The 19149-nt window shown below is 36.6% G+C and overlaps 1 protein-coding gene across 3 annotated transcripts in view; it reads left to right on the top strand.

The window, feature by feature from the left end:
• Positions 1-19149, top strand: part of LOC150108726 (MPN domain-containing protein-like) — a 318202-nt gene that overhangs the window by 21116 nt on the left and 277937 nt on the right. For all 3 annotated transcript variants that reach the window (XM_090390953.1, XM_090390954.1, XM_090390955.1), the window contains one exon: positions 16925-17169. In XM_090390953.1, coding sequence (XP_090247079.1) covers positions 16925-17169 — 245 coding nt within the window. The remainder of the gene's footprint in view (positions 1-16924; positions 17170-19149) is intronic.

The following is a 19149-nucleotide window of genomic DNA, read 5'->3' as shown; positions in this document are numbered from 1 at the left end:
TGTCCACTAGATTTTCAGCTCCTGCTTTATAATGCTGCTCATCCATCTAACTCCCACTTGATTTATCCTTATGATCATGTTTGAAAACAGTTTCTTGTCTCTTTGAACAGTTTGATGAGTCTCTTGACTCCATGGAGGTCTGATTATGATGATAATAATAATTATCTACAATGGGTTCTGTCCACTAGATTTTTAGCTAAGTTTAAACTCGGCAGCCCATTTCTTAATTGTAAAAACAAAGGAGAAGAGTGCCCATAAACTTTTATGAACTTTGAATAAATTTCTTTTGGCATTAAACCTTCTTTTACCGAAGAATTTTATAACTGCACGATACTCAATTTTATCCATTTCAAGGGATACAGACAATACGTTTGCTTCAGACAGCTGTATAAAACAAATTACTTGATAGAATGACTTGCAATTTGACATGGATACTTATGACAGATGTACCAACTTAGGAAAAAAAAATCTTGCCCATAGTGTTGCCATCTATGGTCAAGGCCAAGAACTTTTCAGACCACCTTCATATACTTTGAACAGTTTCTTCAACTCCTGTCCATCTGTCGCACATAGCTAAAACCTTTCCTTAGTGGATGACTCTTATGCTATGTTATTATTCAAAGCTATTTACTTGGCATATAATCACCTGCTCAGTAATTCCACATACATTCCTTATAACTGAAAACATATTTGGTAATCTCTTAAATCAGAATTACATGATTACTGTCCCTAGCTGGAGGCAAATGTAATCATCTTGGTTACCATCATCAAATTCTTGATATGTACTGTCAGTGGTATAAAGGATATTATAATAGTAATCTAGCATTTATCCAACCACACTGGAAAGACAATTTGCCATTCTGATAATTGACTTGCAGTTACATTGTGCTGTACCAGAAGTTGGATGACATGCAAGGGTCAGTTAATTGAAGGGTCATTGTTTTGAAGGTTAGATAACCAGTAGATTACTCTACATTAAAAGATTATGTAATTACAAACTTCCTATTGATAGTTTTTCTCAAAATTAATACGTAAGAACTTCAGTATCATCAGAACTTATATTTCAGTCTTTTTTGGCACCTCTTACCATATCACTCACATAGTCTTCCTCTAGATATTTTTCCTAGCCATCCTCTAAAAAACCTCCTGTTTTGTTAACCTTTCATTTTTAGTTCCGTTTAAGTAACCCTACCACATGATATTAGCTCTGCTCACACTGCTCAGAACTCTCATCACCATGGTCTGCAGGCTTTGATTAAGTGTTTTTATTTCTAACCCAGCTCTCCGATCCATAAGTTAAAGTTGGTTCGAATACTGTCTTGTATACAATTAGTTTTGTGGTTTCACTGTTTTTTGGAGATTTGTTGATAAGAGATGTATTTAATGAGAAAGTGACAAAGGCATGTTTCCTAGGTGCAAAGTCAAAGATGTTAACGAAGCTGTTAGTTGGGAGAAGGGAAAAAGTTGATTGTTTTGGTATTCACAAATGATTTGAAAGGAGAGAAATATGCAATGAGAGAGAATCTGAAAGAGTTATTGAAAGAAGCAACAGCGAGGAGTAAGAAAGTAAAGATTGTGAGTCTGCTGCCTTGGTAGGATAGGACAGAATTGAGAAGGGCTACGTTTGCTAAATAGTCAATGAGAAGATTGTGCAGTTTATAGATGTATAGAGTGAATTTGATTGATAAAAGGATTTAAATATGCATGATGGACTCTATTTTAATGGTTTTGGAGTTAGATATTTGGAGAAAGTGTTGATTAATGAGAATTAGGAAGTGCGAAGACAAGGAAAGTAGAGATATTAGGGGTGGGATGCAATCAAGCATGTATCTGGCCACCCCTGGAACAAATGAGTGTGTGTGTACAGTATTGATTATGCAATGTGGAATGCAATTTCAGAGGTTTCAGATTTGAATAGTTTGGTAATGACATTACACACTGGTAACTGTGGGTCCAAGGGGATGTTGAAATTATTATTATTGCACCCTCCATGGAGTCGGCAGACTCGTCGTGGGAAGTGCATTCATCTGACAACATATTTATCATATCGAATCTTAAAATCCTTAACACTCCTTTCATTAACAACACATTCTGGTAATGCGTTCCATTCATTGACAATTCTCCATGTAAAAAATCTACTTCCTACACCCCTCTTCTCCACACTCTCATAATGTCCATGAATGACCTCTGGTTTTTTCCCCCTCTTGCCTTCTACTCTATTTATAATCTCATCTGGATTAATCCAGTAAAATCCTCACACTAACTTATATCACTTCATAACATATATCATAACACTCCTATTCACCAAACTCTGCAATCCACATTTTTTCAACCTCTCTCTCCATAGGCAGCAGTCCATAGGCAGCAGTCCAACTGATATGTCTTAGTCACTCACCTCTGGACCTTCTCTGATGTCTCTACATCACACTGAAAACCAGGTGACCAGATTCGAGCACAATAGTCCAAGTGTGGTCTGACTATTGCTTTATACAGTGGCACAACAATTTCCTTATCCCTCCATGTTAGAGTACTTCTTATCATAGCAGCACTATTATGTGCACTCTTTGCAACATTTACAATATGCCCTCTAAACTTCAGTCTACTATCAACCATCACTCCCAAATCTCTAACCTCATCCACTTGCTGCAGTATGGCATTATCAGTATAGTACACAGCCTTATATTTCTGCACTCCAAAATGCAACATCTTGCACTTATTGATATTATTACTATTATTATTATTATTATTATTACGGGCGACTCCAAGGAGTCCTTAGACTCATCGAGGGAGGCACTAAACATCATGTTCATCACAACTATTCGACATTCACACAGTATCTATCATACTTTGCCTTGAACTCATTCACTGTCATAGCGCCCACAACAGACTCTGGCAGCTTATTCCACTCATTCACCACTCTAAAAGTAAAAAACCCAGCTCTAACACCCTTACTAACCACACTCTTTGCCCAGCTTCCATGGATGTCCCCTAGTCCTCCCACCACCAGTCCTGTTCTCAAAAATATCCTCTGAATTAATCTTATAGAAACCCTTCAGCAATTTGAATGTCTCAATCATATCTCCCCTTTTCTGCCTATCAACTAATTTCTGCAACCCACAAATCTTCAACCTGTTTTCATGAGGTTCATTCCATAGACCTGCTATCATCTTGGTCACTCGTCTCTGGATCCTCTCAACCTCCTCCCCATCAAGAAGAAACCTAGGTGACCAAATCTGGGTACAGTAGTCGAGATGGGGTCTTATCAAGGCTCGAACAATAACTTGCTTATCTCTGCTTGTCAAAGTATTCTTCAGCATCTAAGTGATTTGATGAGCTGATTTAGCCACTTTTGCAATGTGCCCTAAACTTCAACTCCCTATCCACCAACACTCCCAAGTCTCTGGCCTCATCAGTCTCCTGGAGTAAAGTTCCACCAATGTGATATACTGCTGCTAATCTTTTCAACCCAAAATGCATACCTTACATTTTGCCACATTAAATTGACATCCATTCTCCTTAGCCCAGACCTCCAATCTATCCAAATCATCCTGCAAAATTTTGACATCTTCTGCATTCACTATTGCCCTACCCAACTTTGCATCATCAGCGAACAAATGAACCGTTCCTCTCAGATCCCTCCCTATATCGTTAATGAACAAATTAAACAGCAGTGGTCCAAAGAACAGAATCCTGTGGCACACCACTAGTCACAGGCCGTCTTTTGGACTCTACTCCTGAGATGTTCCCAAGTCTATTCAAATCTTCCTGAAGAGAATTAACAGTAGCAGTGCTACTTATAATTCTTCCCACTTTTGCATCATCAGCAACAACTAGACATCTCCCACTCAGTCCTCATGATATATCGTTTACAAACAAGTTAAACAGCAGGGGCCCAAGAACAGAACCCTGGGGCATGCTACTGGTTACCTTTCTTTTTTTTAAGACACTTCTCCATCATACAGAACCTGGTGGTATCATTCAGAGTCAATTTCCAATCCATCTAACCAATACTATCTATTCCTATCCTCTGCAGCTTGTGCACGAACTTATCATGTGGTAATCTATCCATTTTTTCAAAGTTCAAGAATATCACTGTATTGTATATGATTCTCCCCTATCTAACACCCCCGTTACTACCCTTTATAAATCCATGCTAACCATCATAAAGAATTCTTTGTCCATCAACCCTAATCCTGTATTCTATTCCTAACCAATCTCTCTAACAACTTGACCACAATTGCAGTTATACAGACTGGTCTATAATTGGAAACTTCTGTCCAAAACCATGCCTATGGAGTGGTACTATTTGTCTTCTTTCCACTCCTTAGGAATCCTACCCACTGCAAGACTTTCATTAAATAACCAGGTCAAGGGCATAGCCAACTGTGGTGCACATTCCTTAACCGTACGTGGTAATATGTCATCCATTCCCACAGTCTTATTAACATCTAACCCAACCAACTCCTGATACACCTGTGATTCTTTCACTTCTAATTCTCCTAATACTTGTCTCCCTTCTCTATCTTGCACTGCATAATTTATGATATATGCTGATAAAATCCTCATTCAGTTATTCCACTATATCCTTTGCAACTGATATTCTGCTGCTATGACTATCTGCTAGTGTCAACCTAACATAATTATTCTTTCTCTTGCTTGCCATATAGCAGAAAACTTCGCTTGCGTTAACCTTGGCCTGAGCAGCCAATCTCCTCTCATGGATCTAATCACCACCAACTGTCTTGTATTTCCTCCATAGCATTTTATTTTCCAGCACAGCTTGTTTGATTTCACTTCATCCACTCCTCATGTATTTAGTTGCTTAACCCTTGGTATGCAGTTGTACATTGCTTTTGTCAGATACTGCCTTGTGAGTTTCCATGGATTCTCAACATCTTTTTCACTCAGCTCATCTACCTAATGTACTGATGCTGACTACAAAGCTTCCTATAATCACCTGTTTTATACTTCCACATATATATCCATTTTAGGCAGTAACCTTTTCTCATTTCATCACTTCCCAAATAAGTGCCTCATGATCACTCTCACCAGCTGGCAGCAGCGTCAACACGTCATTAACAACTACATTTTGTGAGGTTATCCAATTGAAAACATTCAAGCCTCTAGTTACTTCAGTCACATGCTGCTTAAGATATTTATCTCTCAGAAATTCAACAAACTCACTTTCCTTGTTCCCATACACTATCTCCTCCTTCCATTCTATATTCTTATAATTAAAGTCTCCCATCAGGATCACCATCATTTTCCATGCCCAACTAATTTGCCTAAACATTTCACAGTCAGTATTCTGCATTCCCTGCCTATAACAGCATCCTATCAGATATGCTAGCCTGTGTATTTCGACTTCACACTATACAGATTCAAAATCTTTGCATGTACTATCAACTTCCACACTTTGCAGACACAATTCCACCTCAATCATTAACAGCATTCATCCTTTTCTTTTCACATTTCTTTCGTTCCAGAAAATGATAAATCCTTCTATTATTCCCAACATCACATCCTCCTCAGACAACCAAGTTTCACTTATTCCAGTTATCTTTGGATATTTACTCAATCAACACAACAAACTCAGCTCTCTTGTTTCAAATACTCCTTAGTGTACAAACATAATCCCTGTGTCCTTGAGACCATTCTACCAGCACCAATATTCTATATTCTAGCTGCTATACCACACCTATCTCTCTCTCTCTCTCTCTCTCTCTCTTCCAGTGACCACTCCCGTTTCCCTGATCCTAACTGATTTTCATGCCTACCTGTCTCATCTTCACCTTTATGCATTCCATCACCTTGTGCTGCTGCAACCACATCTTTGACCTCATATCCATCTTCTTCTTGTCATACAGTCTGTTTAATTGTGCTCTCCTGCTTCACAAGTAGATTCTGATCATTTACGACATTAACTTCTTACTCTGTGCCTTCTCAGAAAATAATAGCCTTTCTAAATGCCCAACACCAAATCCATTCAAATGCAGTCTATCAACTTTAAACCATTCCAACTTTCCTTCAAATTCATTTCACAAATTTACAAATTGAATCCCCTTTGCCTCACAACAACTCAGCCATCTTACTATTCATAATCTCTGCTCTCCTTCTCAATTCACTGTTGTCATATCTGGGCAACATGCCTATGACTTTTTCAACCACACTATTCTTCTTTACCTGCTGCAACAACTTCAAGTCTCTATGAACATTCTTTCTCCCCCCCCCCCAACTAAGTCATTTGTGCTCCTGACTACCACTAATTTTGCCCAGTCTTTCCTTTTCTGCAACACATCAGTTATTTACTTCATTGTTCCACCAGGAAAGCATGTTTTGTGCACTTTATTAGTCATCACACCTCTAATAATCGAGTTTCCATATAATGATATACAACTATCCTTTGACTCTTTCTTCGTAATACTGACTTCCTTCTTCTCATTCTCATCAGCCAGTCTCTTCTTTAGATGTTTAATATCCTTTCCAGATGTTTCATTTCACATTTAATTTTCACTAACTCTTGCCTAAGCTATTCTATTACAGTCCTGACACGTGCTCTCATTTGTAACTGCTCTAATCTATTAAGACACTTTTCACATATATTAATGCTTTCCTTCTTCTTCTTGTTTACCCAAACAGTCCACAAATTTTTCACAGTTTTCATTACATACATATAGCAATTTTTGCAGTGCATTCACTGTGAAAAATCCAAGGCAGAGCCAGATTTTCATACTTGAAATCTTATGTGCTGCCAATAGCATTTCTTTATGGATGTAATTTTCAGAATCAATACAAGCAAACAAATAGCAAAACACAATATAAACAACAAAATTTATAGCAGCAACACTACTGAAGGACACTTTTATCCAAACAGAAAAAAAAATGCAGCACAATTTGCAATAAAAAGCCACACTATACACTATCCACCAGTATATAGTGGTGAATGTACATGAATACCAGAAATATCAGAAATAATGGAGATGAGTTTTTGGTATTGGTCAGGTTGACTTGACTAAAAATGATAGGTTGGTGAAACCTGATTGACAAAAAATTATATAGTTACAGGGGATAGAATGTAAGGGGATTGTATTTTCAGGGAAGATAGAGGGAATAGGATAGGAGGTTAGATATTGCTGATGATAGCCGAAGAAAGTTGCTAAACATGTGGAATTCTCTGTCAAGAAAGGGCTTATGTTGAACTATAAAGCTGATAATTATGACTAACTTGGAAGGCACCTTGGCAAAGTGCCATGGCTGGAGAAGCTACAAGGAAAGAATGTCAGTAGTGGATTTGGTCAGGGATTATTTGAAAGAAGCAGTATCAGACTACATACCATGTCACGAGAATAAACCAAATGGGGATAAGTCTATAAGTACAGTTATAAAGCAACTACAAAAAAAAAATAATAATAATAAATAAATAAATAAAAGAAACATTGTGGAGGGGATATAAAGAAAAAGGTGATCAGCATACTCAAGCAGTACAAAGTGCAAGCACAAAGGTTGACTAGTATGGTAAATAAGGCCAAATCAGATTATTAGAGAAAATTAGCTAAACAGACCAAAGTAAATTCAAAAGTTTTTTTTTTTCCCATTATGTAACAAATATTGAGGATAAAGGACAATGGAAGGATGAGTTTAAATCAATGCTAATAGTAGGAAGGTGATGACACTAGCAAAAGAAATAGTTGAATTGCTTAGTGATCATTTTGTCAAGGTGTATCATCCAGGTGGAGATTTTGCACTTACTGATGTTAAAAGTTTTTCCACTTGGTTATACTATAAATTAAAGATGCCAAGGAATTATATTTTTGGTTTAATTCTCTATTCATATGTTAGCAAACAAAGTGTGCTTACATATGGATAGAGGATTAAACCAAGAATATAATTTCTTGACATCTTTACTTTGCAGTTACTGACGTGACAAAAATGCATGTCAAAATTGAGGTACATTAATAGGAGATGCACATTATATTGAAAAATATCAATATGAATAAGCAGTGAGACTCAGTGGCATGTCAGCGTGTGTGCTATGTGAATGTACAAGAGAATTGACATTTCCTCTGATGAGGTTGTTTGGTTCAAGTCTGAGCTATGGCAGTTCCAGGGAAGTGGAAAGAGAGAGATAGTTCCATAGCATTAAGATGGCTTCAAGATAGAGGTAGCAAACTACAGACAGTATCTCAAGAATCAAGAATTGTTAAAGTATTGGAAAAGGTGATTAAAGGTAAAATACAACAGTGGAATGATAGGGATATAGCACTGTATGGCGTGCAGCACAGCAGGTCCTGTCTTAGTATACTCGCATTTTATACTTAAGTGATATCAGAGCTGAATAAAGAAAATGGCTACACCATAATACTGTTAGGCTTTGCAAAGACATTTGACAGAATATCACATGGAAAACTACAAAAGTCGAGCAAATGAGAATGGATAAGAAGTTGGTAGTAGCATAGATGGGGATGACTGACAGACAGACAGAGAGTAGTATATAGTGGAGTACCTCAGGGTTCTGTACTATGGCTACTATTTAATTTATATATCAATTATATAGGGAAAGATTAAGTGAGTGGAGGAATATTCAGTTGTTTGCTGATGATGCAAAACTGGGGAGGACAAAAGTTGTTAGAGGGGTTGTAGATATCATACAGGATGATTTAAATAACTTCAGACTCTGGGAAAAGGATAATGATCATCAATTTAATGTTGCAAAATGTAAGGTTGTGCACTTTTGGATTAAAAAGGTTACATACTATGTATCATATTGATGGTACTGGATTGCAGGAAATTGATGAGGCTAGGGACTTGGGGATAATGATGGACAAAGAAATCTAGTTCTCACCCCCTTACTAACCACACCTTTATTCAACTTCCAGGGATGACCCCTTTTTCTGGTTCCCCTAGCCAAGTGCTGAAACATTTCCCCTGCATCAGTCCTATAAAACCCTTTAAGCAATTTAAATGTTTCTATCATATTCCCTCTTTTTCTCCTATCAACCAACTTCTGCAATCCACACATCCTCAATCTGTATTCATAGGAAACATTCCACAGGCCAATCACCATCTTGGTCACTCGCCTCTGAATCTTCTCCACCACTTTCTCATTCCTAAGAAACCCAGGAGGCCAGACTTGAGCACAGTAATTCAGATGTGGGCATATCAAGACCTCATAAAGAGGAATAACAACTTCCTTATCAAATCTCTACTTGTTAATGTGTTCTTCAGGCCAAGTAATCTTATGGGTTACCCTAGCAACCTTAGCAGTATATCATCTAAACTTTAACTCCCTGTCTACCACTACCCCAAAATCTCTAGCTTCATCTATTTCCTGGAGTACATTGTCATCAATGTGATACACAGCTTATAAATCTATTTATCTCAAAATGCATAGCTTTACATTTCTTGACATTAATCTGACACCATTATCTTTTGCCCATACTGACAGCCTGTTTAAATCATCCTGCAAGCAAACTCTCCACATTGCCTTGATTAATTATTACTCTATCTTATTTCGCAACATCAGCAAACAACTGAATATTTCCTTTCAAGTTATTTCCTATATTATTTATGTACAAATTAAATAGCAATGATCCTAGCACTGAATCTTGGGGTGCACCACTAGTCACCAGTTTTCACCTTGATTCTGTGCCTCCCTATACCACTTTTTGATATCTGTGCAGCAGCCACCCTCTTATCCATTTAACCAACGTTACATCTATCACCATTTGTTCTAATTTGTGTAACAGAGTTCCATGTGGTATTCTGTCAAATGCCTTTGCAAAATTCAACAGAATCATTGTGTAGCCATTTTCTTTATCCAATTCAGTATGCCATCAGAAATGCTGAAATATGGATCTATGGAAGTTTTATGGTGGCTACACTGCATAATTCAGAAGGTCTGATGAGCGGTTCGAATTCCAGATGATTGGAGTAGAGCTCATAGTATCCATCTGTAAAAAAGTTAAATAAAATGCGAGAAATCCAGAGGAATTTCCCTACTTGAGAAATGGATAGCTGTTGAAAGTTTTTTTTTCACTTGGTTATACTATAAATTAAAGATGCCAAGAAATTGTATTCTATTTTATTATATATGAAGTCACTTCACATCGTGAAGTAACTTACCTTGCAAACTTTGTTTGCTTACAGTTCGATAAAGGATGAAACCAAGAATATAATTCTTGGGATCTTTACCTTATGAGAAATGGCTAAGAAAAATTTTAGAAGGAAGCTTTGAGAAGAATGAGCTTCATTCAAGGCTTTGAATCAGCTTCATTTGAATGAAGCTCATTCTTTGTAACTTGTCATACATGATAAGATACAAAGAGAAAAGCTGTTAAAAATGCTGTAGTTATTTGGACATTATATCAAGCAATACTTAGTGTATATTTGAATTGTAAGTCAGCAGTTAGAAGTGGAGGTAGAGCAAGATGGTTTGTTAAATCAGGTGTGAGATATGGGTTCAGATTTTGTTCACTATTATTTATCGTCTCTATGGATTTATGAAAGAAAGTGATATTAATCCTGTTATCAAAACTGAGATATTCATCTCAGCTCTGTACTTGATGGAGATGATTCTATGCTTCTAAACAAATCCAATTAAAGTTTGCAGGATTATCTACTTATTTTAGTAACTATTGTAATAAATTTGGAATGAATATCAGGAATGAAAAGACAATGAAAATATGCTGAAGCATTGAAAACATCAACTATATCCTGAATGGACAACAGCATATAAGTCTTCTTCCTTAAACTTTTCCATGTGTAAGTTAGCAATGGGATTCTAGAGGTGAGCCCATTGCTAGACCCTGTTTTTTGTAGAAAAATCATTTTTAAGTGAAGAATGAGGAGTGAAGGTAGCAATGGAAGAGGTGTGTAATATCAAGAGGAAATGGGTAATCAAGGATATCTAATGATTCTTCCACAGAAATGTTTGTGAACAACAAAACTAGGATTAAGCTAGCTAATATAAGTGATACAGTAATTTGTATGTGTGAAAGTTTAAAAAATGCACTGAGTTTTTTCAAGAAGGAAATTTGAATAACTACTATCAGAAGCTGTTCTACATATCTTCTTTCAAAATATGCATCAAAACTTATATTTGGTTTTTGTTTCAGTTTACAATAGTATTGGTTTTTGTTCACTATTTTAGTTGAGTGCTGTGTGTTTTAACTGTCTCTACAATGTTTATTATTAGTGCTGTGTGTTTTGTTCATTTTGTGTAGCTATAAATGTATACATCTCCAAGAAAGCGTTCATAGATATGTACTCTTTCTCAGCACACATCCATGACTCCAAGACAAATTGCCAATGAGTGTGATGTTGGTTTGGGTACTGTTAATGCGATTTTAAAGAGGTTTAGGGGTACCTTTCCTCCTACAGAAAAGAAAAATGAGGGCAAGAAAGAAACTACACTTACTGAAGATCATTTACTAGTTAGTGCAGTGGTTCCCAAACTTTTTTGATTCTCGGCATCCTTGCTGAATCCAGGTTTTCTCAACGCACCCTATGTCAAATTCTAACAAGTACACTTTGCAAAATAGCGAATAATTTTTTTTAATTAAAGGGTTTGGTAAAAATAAATAAAACATGTGATCACAAAAAAAAAAAAGTAATTGAACAAATTCAACTAATTATCATTAGTGGGATGGATGAGCCTGTTGATCACCGCATATTTACTCAAATCTTGGAATCAAACTGGACACAGCTGCCCTCATTTCTTTCTCCACATTGATTTTCGCATGATACTTAATTTTTATCACAGCGACCACCGAAAATCCAGCTTCGCACAAATAAGAAGTCACAAATGGAATTCAAATTCCTTGAACTTTTTCACTCAGAAGGGGATATTCATCTTTTACTGATATCCAAAATTCAGTTAATTCCATACTGTTGAATTTTGTTTTCAACGTATTGTCGCAAGACAACTCAATAAGATTCTCTTCTTCTGCAGCAGTTAATTCAGATGGAGCACTGGCATTAAATGGATCTTGAATCCATGCAAATTTATCGATGTTATCATTTTGAAAATATTTCTCAAACCAGGTGATTTATTTATTTATTCGTATGGAGTTTCCTCCCTTTTTCTCCCCCGTCTCTATTGGGGTGAGTTGAGCCATCTCATGGGGGGTTAAGTATTTATGGCTGTAGATCTGTGTGTGTGTTCAGGGGACCGGTTTGCCGGGTTGAAAAACAGCAGATAAACTAGCGGAAAAACCCTACTGCCCAAGACCGGCTAACTTAGCTATGGCTGAGGAAGATCCTCACGTCTTCGACGGGAATCGAACCTGGGAGACTCCTTCCCCAGTCATATGGTTGCGAAGCGCAAAGCCACTAGGCTAACCGCGTATACAACCAGGTGATAAGCTGTGATAAGTGTTCTTCAAAAATGGATTTCATACTTCGAGAGAAATCGACTCCATTGGAGGTCAAAAACCGTTGCAACAAGGGAAAACATTCTTTGCCTCCGTCTTCATTCATTTTTCTTTTCCATAGTAGCTTCAACATAAAAGCTGAAATTTTCTCAATCGACTTTAAAAGGTGCATGTTGCATTCCTGCAGGGAGAGATTTGGAGCATTCATCTTTTCAAAAATACCACATAAGTATGCTAGTTTTACCAAAAAATCTTCATTCACAAAATTTTCGATATACTTGTGGTCTTCCTCTTTAAGAAAAATATAAATTTGCTGTCGCAGTTTAAATGTACGAGACAAAACATTACGATGAGAGAGCCATCACGAAGTGCTGTAGTACAACAAAGACGTGTGCTCGGATTCCATATCCTCACATAGTTTTTTGAAAAACCTTGCCTTCAATGGCTGAGTTTTTATAAAGTTTACTACATTCGCTACATATTCTAAGACCTGGTTCAATGTAGGACTCAGATATTTTGATGTGAGTGCTTCCCTGTGAATAACACAATGGGTCCACAGTGCATCAGGGGCTTTGCTTTGAATAAGTGCCTGCAATCCTCCATAACAGCCAGACATAGAACAAGCACCATCAGTACAGACACCAATGCACTTAGTCCACTTCAAATTATTTTCGGATATAAAAGTATCAAGGATCTCGAACAAGCACCGGCAGTGATACTTTTACAAAAGAGAAGGTTTTCTACAATGTTATTACCATCTATAAACTGTGCATAGCAAATCAAGTGAGCATCGTCATTATTATCTGTGGCCTCATCCAGCTGCAACCCAAATTCCTTTCCTTTTATTTTTTCAATTAATTGATCACTGAGGTTCTCCGCTATGTGCTGTATTCTGTGACTTATGGTGTTATTGGACAAAGGCACTTTTGAAAGCAGCTTCCCAGCAGACTCACCGATCATAATGTTCACCATATCTACAACAGCCAGTAGAATGAGTTCTTCTGCGATGGTATGAGCCTTCTTATATTTTGCGATTCTATGTGCAACCTTGTAAGATGCTAGCAAAGCATTGTTTAGTATTGATGCCTGCTTATAAAAATTACCTTTTTGTTGATTTAACTCTTTTAACTTTCTGGTAAAGTAGTCACAAGATGTACTAACCATGCTGGGATGATTGGTTTCTAAATAGTGTTTCAACTTACTTGGTAGCATACGCTCTGGTGCCAAAACTGTCATACACAGTACACACTGCGGCCTCCCTTCACCATTGACTTCTGTCGACTTAAAACCAAAGTCCAAATAACTGTCATCATATTTTCAATATTTTCGCTTCTTCACACTCTTGCCACTATTTGATGATGTGGCCTCTCTTTATTTTCTCTCTCACAATGCTTATTACTGTTTAATAAAAACCAATCCATTTTTAAAAATACATACAAGAAGAAATACTTCAAAAACTTCACTTGACTAAATCACAACAATATTCAGTTGATACAATCTCTGAAAACTAATTCAACACTAAGATTGCGCGAAACCGACAGCTATTTATATATGAACACAAAGTACCGAGAAAGTTCGAGAAATAACTAAAACAACCGAGAAACTTAATTATTGTAGAGCGCCATCTAGTAACCATTTGTGGAGGCTTCTGCAAACAGTTATTACTGAGTTACTGGTTTGCACCAGGTCCGCTAGATGTTGCGTCCTATCACATTGAATTGAAAATGGAAATAAAATTATGAAAATTTTGTAATTGCGGCACCCCTGTGAGGAAGCTGCAGCTCCCCAGGGCACCACAGCACACACTTTGGGAACCACTGAGTTAGGGAAAACAAAAATTAATTAAAGATTGTCCGCTGTAGACTTGAATAGAGACTTGGCAGCTAGTGGGATTGATGTTTCTGACATGACAGTCCATTGAAAATTGTTGGAAGCAGGGAGAGGCTGCACTTGCAAAAGTGTACAAAGGTTGGACTGATGAGAAGTGGGAGAAGATCATATTCTCAGATGAGAGCCATTTCTTTGTCCAAGGAGAGTGAGTATACCCTATGTTCATAAATCAGCAGCTGAGAAGACTTCTCCCACTTTCCTTCAATAAACTCCTAAACACCCAGCTAAAAAGATGTTCTGAGGTTGTTTCTGACAGTCCAGGATCACCTGTACCTGTTTATAGTATGATGAAAAGTGACAATACATAAAAATATTGGAAAAAAGAGTGGTCCAGCAATCCAGAAAGACAAAGAACTGATCTTCCAACAGGATCTCACTCCATGCCACACTTCAAAAAAAAGTGAGAGTTCCTCAAAAATCACAACATCCAATTTCTTCAGTGGCCAGGTAACTCTCCTGACATTAACCCAATAGAAAATTTGTGGAACATTGTGAAAGAGACTTGGAAAATGAAATTGGGATACAAAGGATAACTTAATACAATCCTTATAAAAGTATGGTTTCGAGATGCAGAAATAAGAAAAATGTGTTCTATGTTGGTTGAGTCCATGCCTATGCAAACTTATAGGAATAGAGGAGCACTTATAAATATTAGGTAAAGTTGGAGTTTAATTTTTTTACTTATTTTCTTGTGAAATTAAAATTTTTCTTTAAAATGTGAGTGTTTGGATTAATTTGTTTGCTACTGTAGTTATCTGTGAAGGAGTGGAATGATGGAGTTCAGGCTTATCTTTATGTGATGTTGCACTAATTGCCATTTGTGGTGAGTGAGAAAAGAGGAGCACAGATGGATGCTTCCAAGAGTTTTCTGTAAAGAATCAGCAGGCATGACTGAATTGGCACAGGTGGCATGTTATCTACATATAGAGTCAGAGCCAGACTTTATCCTGTTAATGATTGTTTTTGAAGTATTGCAAGCTTCAATGTAGGCTGTGAGCTGTTTTTTCTCGTACCTCCCAGTCACACATCTCAGATGAGTGTTGAAGGATCAGACCATAGTAGCTCGGATATTGGGTGATAATTTTGAACATAGTGGTGAAAGGCATTCATTCTAACTCACATTCACAATTTCAGCAAGATCACAAGCATTTGGATCTGGAGGCAGAAAAAGTAGCTGACACATGGAAAGGAGCTATGGTAATCTGACCTTGAAGAGTAGCACAGAGCATAGTGATTTTCTAAATTGCTGTTGTGTGACAAAAGACATAAGGTTGTGAATGGAGAGGAGAGCATTCCACTAGAGATGAAATTGGATAAATTCTGATCTGAATTACCAAGAGGAGTGGTCACCTCAACAGTGTATCTTGAAGGGGAACAGGTTATGAGAAGCTCCATATGTTTGGTGAGTGGAGAGGATTGTTGGGTATTTTAGTGGATAGATGAAATTCTTCAGCTTCTCTTCCAGCTTGGTCAATGAAATTGGAAAAGGGAGCCAGGTGAAGTTGTGGACATTAAGTACTTCATTGTTAAAATAGTTCGAGTGCAGGAAATCAAGCTCAAAGATAGGTCAGAATGATTTTCAGAAACAACATATACTGTAAAAGTTAAACCTTTAGATATAAACAATTAAAATTAAATCTTTTTTTTTTTTTTCCCCTCACCCACAAAATGTTATTTGTAAACCTATAATAATTGTACCATGGGTGCAATTTTTGTTTTCATTTTTTATTAATTTTTTATATTTATATATTTTTGGTAATTTTTGTAAAAATTTATTTTTGCATTTCTTTATTTATTTATGTTTATTTTTATTATGGATCTTTTATTTTTCTTGCAAGTTTTTAAACCAGTATTAAACCAAGTTTTGTATTATTAAATACAAAACTAATTTATAAAAACATTCATGTCTTACACGTAAAAAAATATAGAATTTTATTCAAAAATTCCAATATATTTCATCCAGCAAAATGAGGACATCATCAGGGAGACAGACCAAGCTGCCTTCTAGCTCGTGTCTCAGTCACAGCTGAGATGACATGATTAAAGGAACAATTGTAAAAGTTGCATAAAATAATAATTTAAAAAAAATTATGAACAATCAGTAGTAATCACATCCCAAAACTTAGATATTGGCATACAGTCTGAGCAGTTTAGGTTTGGATGATTTTGTAGTGTTTCACATGTTTCAAGGAAAAGACAATCAAAATTGAACCTGTTGGAATAAAGAATGTTTGTATGATTCCAGAGAATTCTGTCTAGTGTCAATAGTGTGAGAAGCAAGGCCAGACTTGTTGGATTCCAAAAATGTAATATAGTCTTGATGTTCTTGGATTCTAATCAAAGCAGAATGGCCAGTCTGTCCACAATAGCAAAGATGACATGATCTGATAGACATGAGAGAGAGGTAGTAATGTATCCCTTGTAGATGGTAGGAAGGAAGACAGCTTCTGAACTGGTTTGAAGGAAATGTATAGATTGTGAATTCTATAATCACTATTTGTGTTGAGGTTCTTTTAAGGTAGGGTATTGAAATTCTTTTCACAATGGATGTGAAAAAGAATTTCAAATTTTTATTCTAAAGAAAATTTGCAGTTAATTCTTTTTTTTCTCTCTCCCTCCCTCCCTCTCTCTCTCTCTCTCTCTCTCTCTCTCTCTTTTTAAAGCTTCTGGTGAAAACTGCTTAAAAGTAGAAGACATGGAAGTAGAAGAAGAAGAGGAACATGCTGGTCAGTCTGGTGAAGAAGAAGAAGAAGAAGCTGCAGATGACAATGCAGAAAGTAGTGCTGAACAAGCTGAAGCTATACAGCGTAGAAGAAGTATCCTCAGTGGAAGGGGTGTTACATTAACTATGTTAATGAATGATGGGATTCTTGAATCTGGAGATGGTTTGCTCACTATTGATTACTTAGTAAGTGTTTATTCTTAAAATATTAGTGATATTTTTGATGATGATTATCATAAAAATATATTTGACTAGAAATTATATTCTTGCTATGCCATTTATAACTAGATCACTTTGGATTTTTATTAAAGTCTCATCATTGGGCTTTAGACCAGTGGAATATTGAGAGTTATAATGATAGAAGTAGCAAAATGATGTATCACCATGTATTTTATTTGAAAGTATATTATATTTGAAAATAATTTACCGTATTTACCGGCGTATAAGATGCACTTTTTTTTCTTTGAAAATAGGCCTGAAAAACAGGATGCGTCTTATACGCCGATACTCAGTTTTTTTATTACTTTCATTTCGGGAAATTTTCTCTGTTCTGAGTTATGCGATTTCTTTCTTGCTTCCTTGCGGTGTGTGAGAGCATTCCAGTTATATAGAGTTCAGTGGATGTGCTTAAAACTGCTTAAAGGAGTGTTTGTAGGATGCTTAAAGGCTGGATGGATGGAGGAGGAATGAAGTTATGGATAGCTAAACTTTGGTCCAGGAGCCCTGGCAGACTGTTGAAGAAGCCTACCTTGCTAGTATGGGATCAGTTTCGTTCTCACAGAACAGAAGATGTTAAAAATAAACTCAAGGAATTGATAACTCAGTTAGCTGAAATTCCAGGTCTAACTAGTCAGCTTCAACCTTTAGATGCCTGTATTAATAAACCATTTAAGGGATTTATGAAGGAGAAGTGCAACAGCTGGATGCAATCTTCAGATTTTGAGGTTACGCCATCAGGAAGAAGGAAGAGACCTAGCATTTTGCAAGTTTGTGAGTGGTCAAAGCTTCATGGGGATGCTGTGAAAACTGAGACAGTGGTTAAATCATTTAGGAAGTGCACTGGATGGTACAGAGGACAATTTGTTGTATACAAGGACTCAGATTCTGATTTAGAAGAGGTTTCAAGTGTCTCTTAATTTACCTCTGGAGATGAATTTGTGGGTTTTGACGAAGATTAAAAGGTGGGTACTGTTTCCTAGTTAGATTAGGTATTTGTTGAAAATAGACCTAATTATTACTTATATTTGAAATACTGTAAATTCATTATAATATTTGGGGATAAAGTTTCTTCCCTAAAAAATGTTTACAAAAAAAGAAGGTGCGTCTTATATGCTGGCAAATACGGTATATTTGTGAATCCTCTTAGGCTCTTTATTTCAATAAGTATATTCTGTTTTTACCCTGAGTTTACCCTAATATAAACAAATGACAGTTTGGGAATGAAGTATCATTGACTAAAACCAGTTATTATCATCATCAGACCTCCATGAAGTCAAGAGACTCATTTCAGGAGGTCACACTCTCATATGCACAGCTCATCATATCTTGACTTAAATTCATTCACTGTCTCTGTACTCACCACACTTTCAGATAGTGCATTCCCATCACCCACCACCCTCCATTCAAAAAATCTACTCCTCACCCCTTGCTCACATCCATCTTATACAGCTTCTAGGAATGGCCTCTTGTTTTCCACTCTCTCTAATCATTCTATGAAAAATCTTATCCACATTAATCTGGTAATTGCTCCTTACCAATATATGTCTCGATCATGTCCTCCTATTCCTTCTATCCACTAGACTCTGCAATTTGCATTCTCTCAATCTGTATCATACTTCACATTCCAGAGACCTGAAATTGACTTAGTTGATCATCTCTGAACCATCTCTAGCAATTCATCATCGTCATTTTGAAAACCAGGTGACCAAATCTGTGTACAGTAATCCATATCTGATCAAGCTTTGTACATTGGAATCATAACAACCTTACTTCTACATGTCAGTGTTCTCCACATCATTGCCATAATCTGCTATGCTGTCCTAACAATTTTAGCAAAATGCCCAGAAATTTCAGGTCCTTAACCATCATCACTGCCAGATCTGTCATCTCCTGTAAGATATCCTCACCAATCTTATACTTTACTTCCCAAATTTTAAAACTTTGCTA

The sequence above is a fragment of the Typopeltis vanoorti genome, chromosome 3 (assembly GCF_054136105.1).
Source record: "Typopeltis vanoorti isolate ZY-2024b chromosome 3, IOZ_Tvanoo_1.0, whole genome shotgun sequence".
Classification (NCBI taxonomy): Eukaryota; Metazoa; Arthropoda; class Arachnida; order Uropygi; family Thelyphonidae; genus Typopeltis; species Typopeltis vanoorti.
Note: the sequence above shows the minus strand (reverse complement) of the source record. Positions and strands in the feature narration are given on the sequence as shown.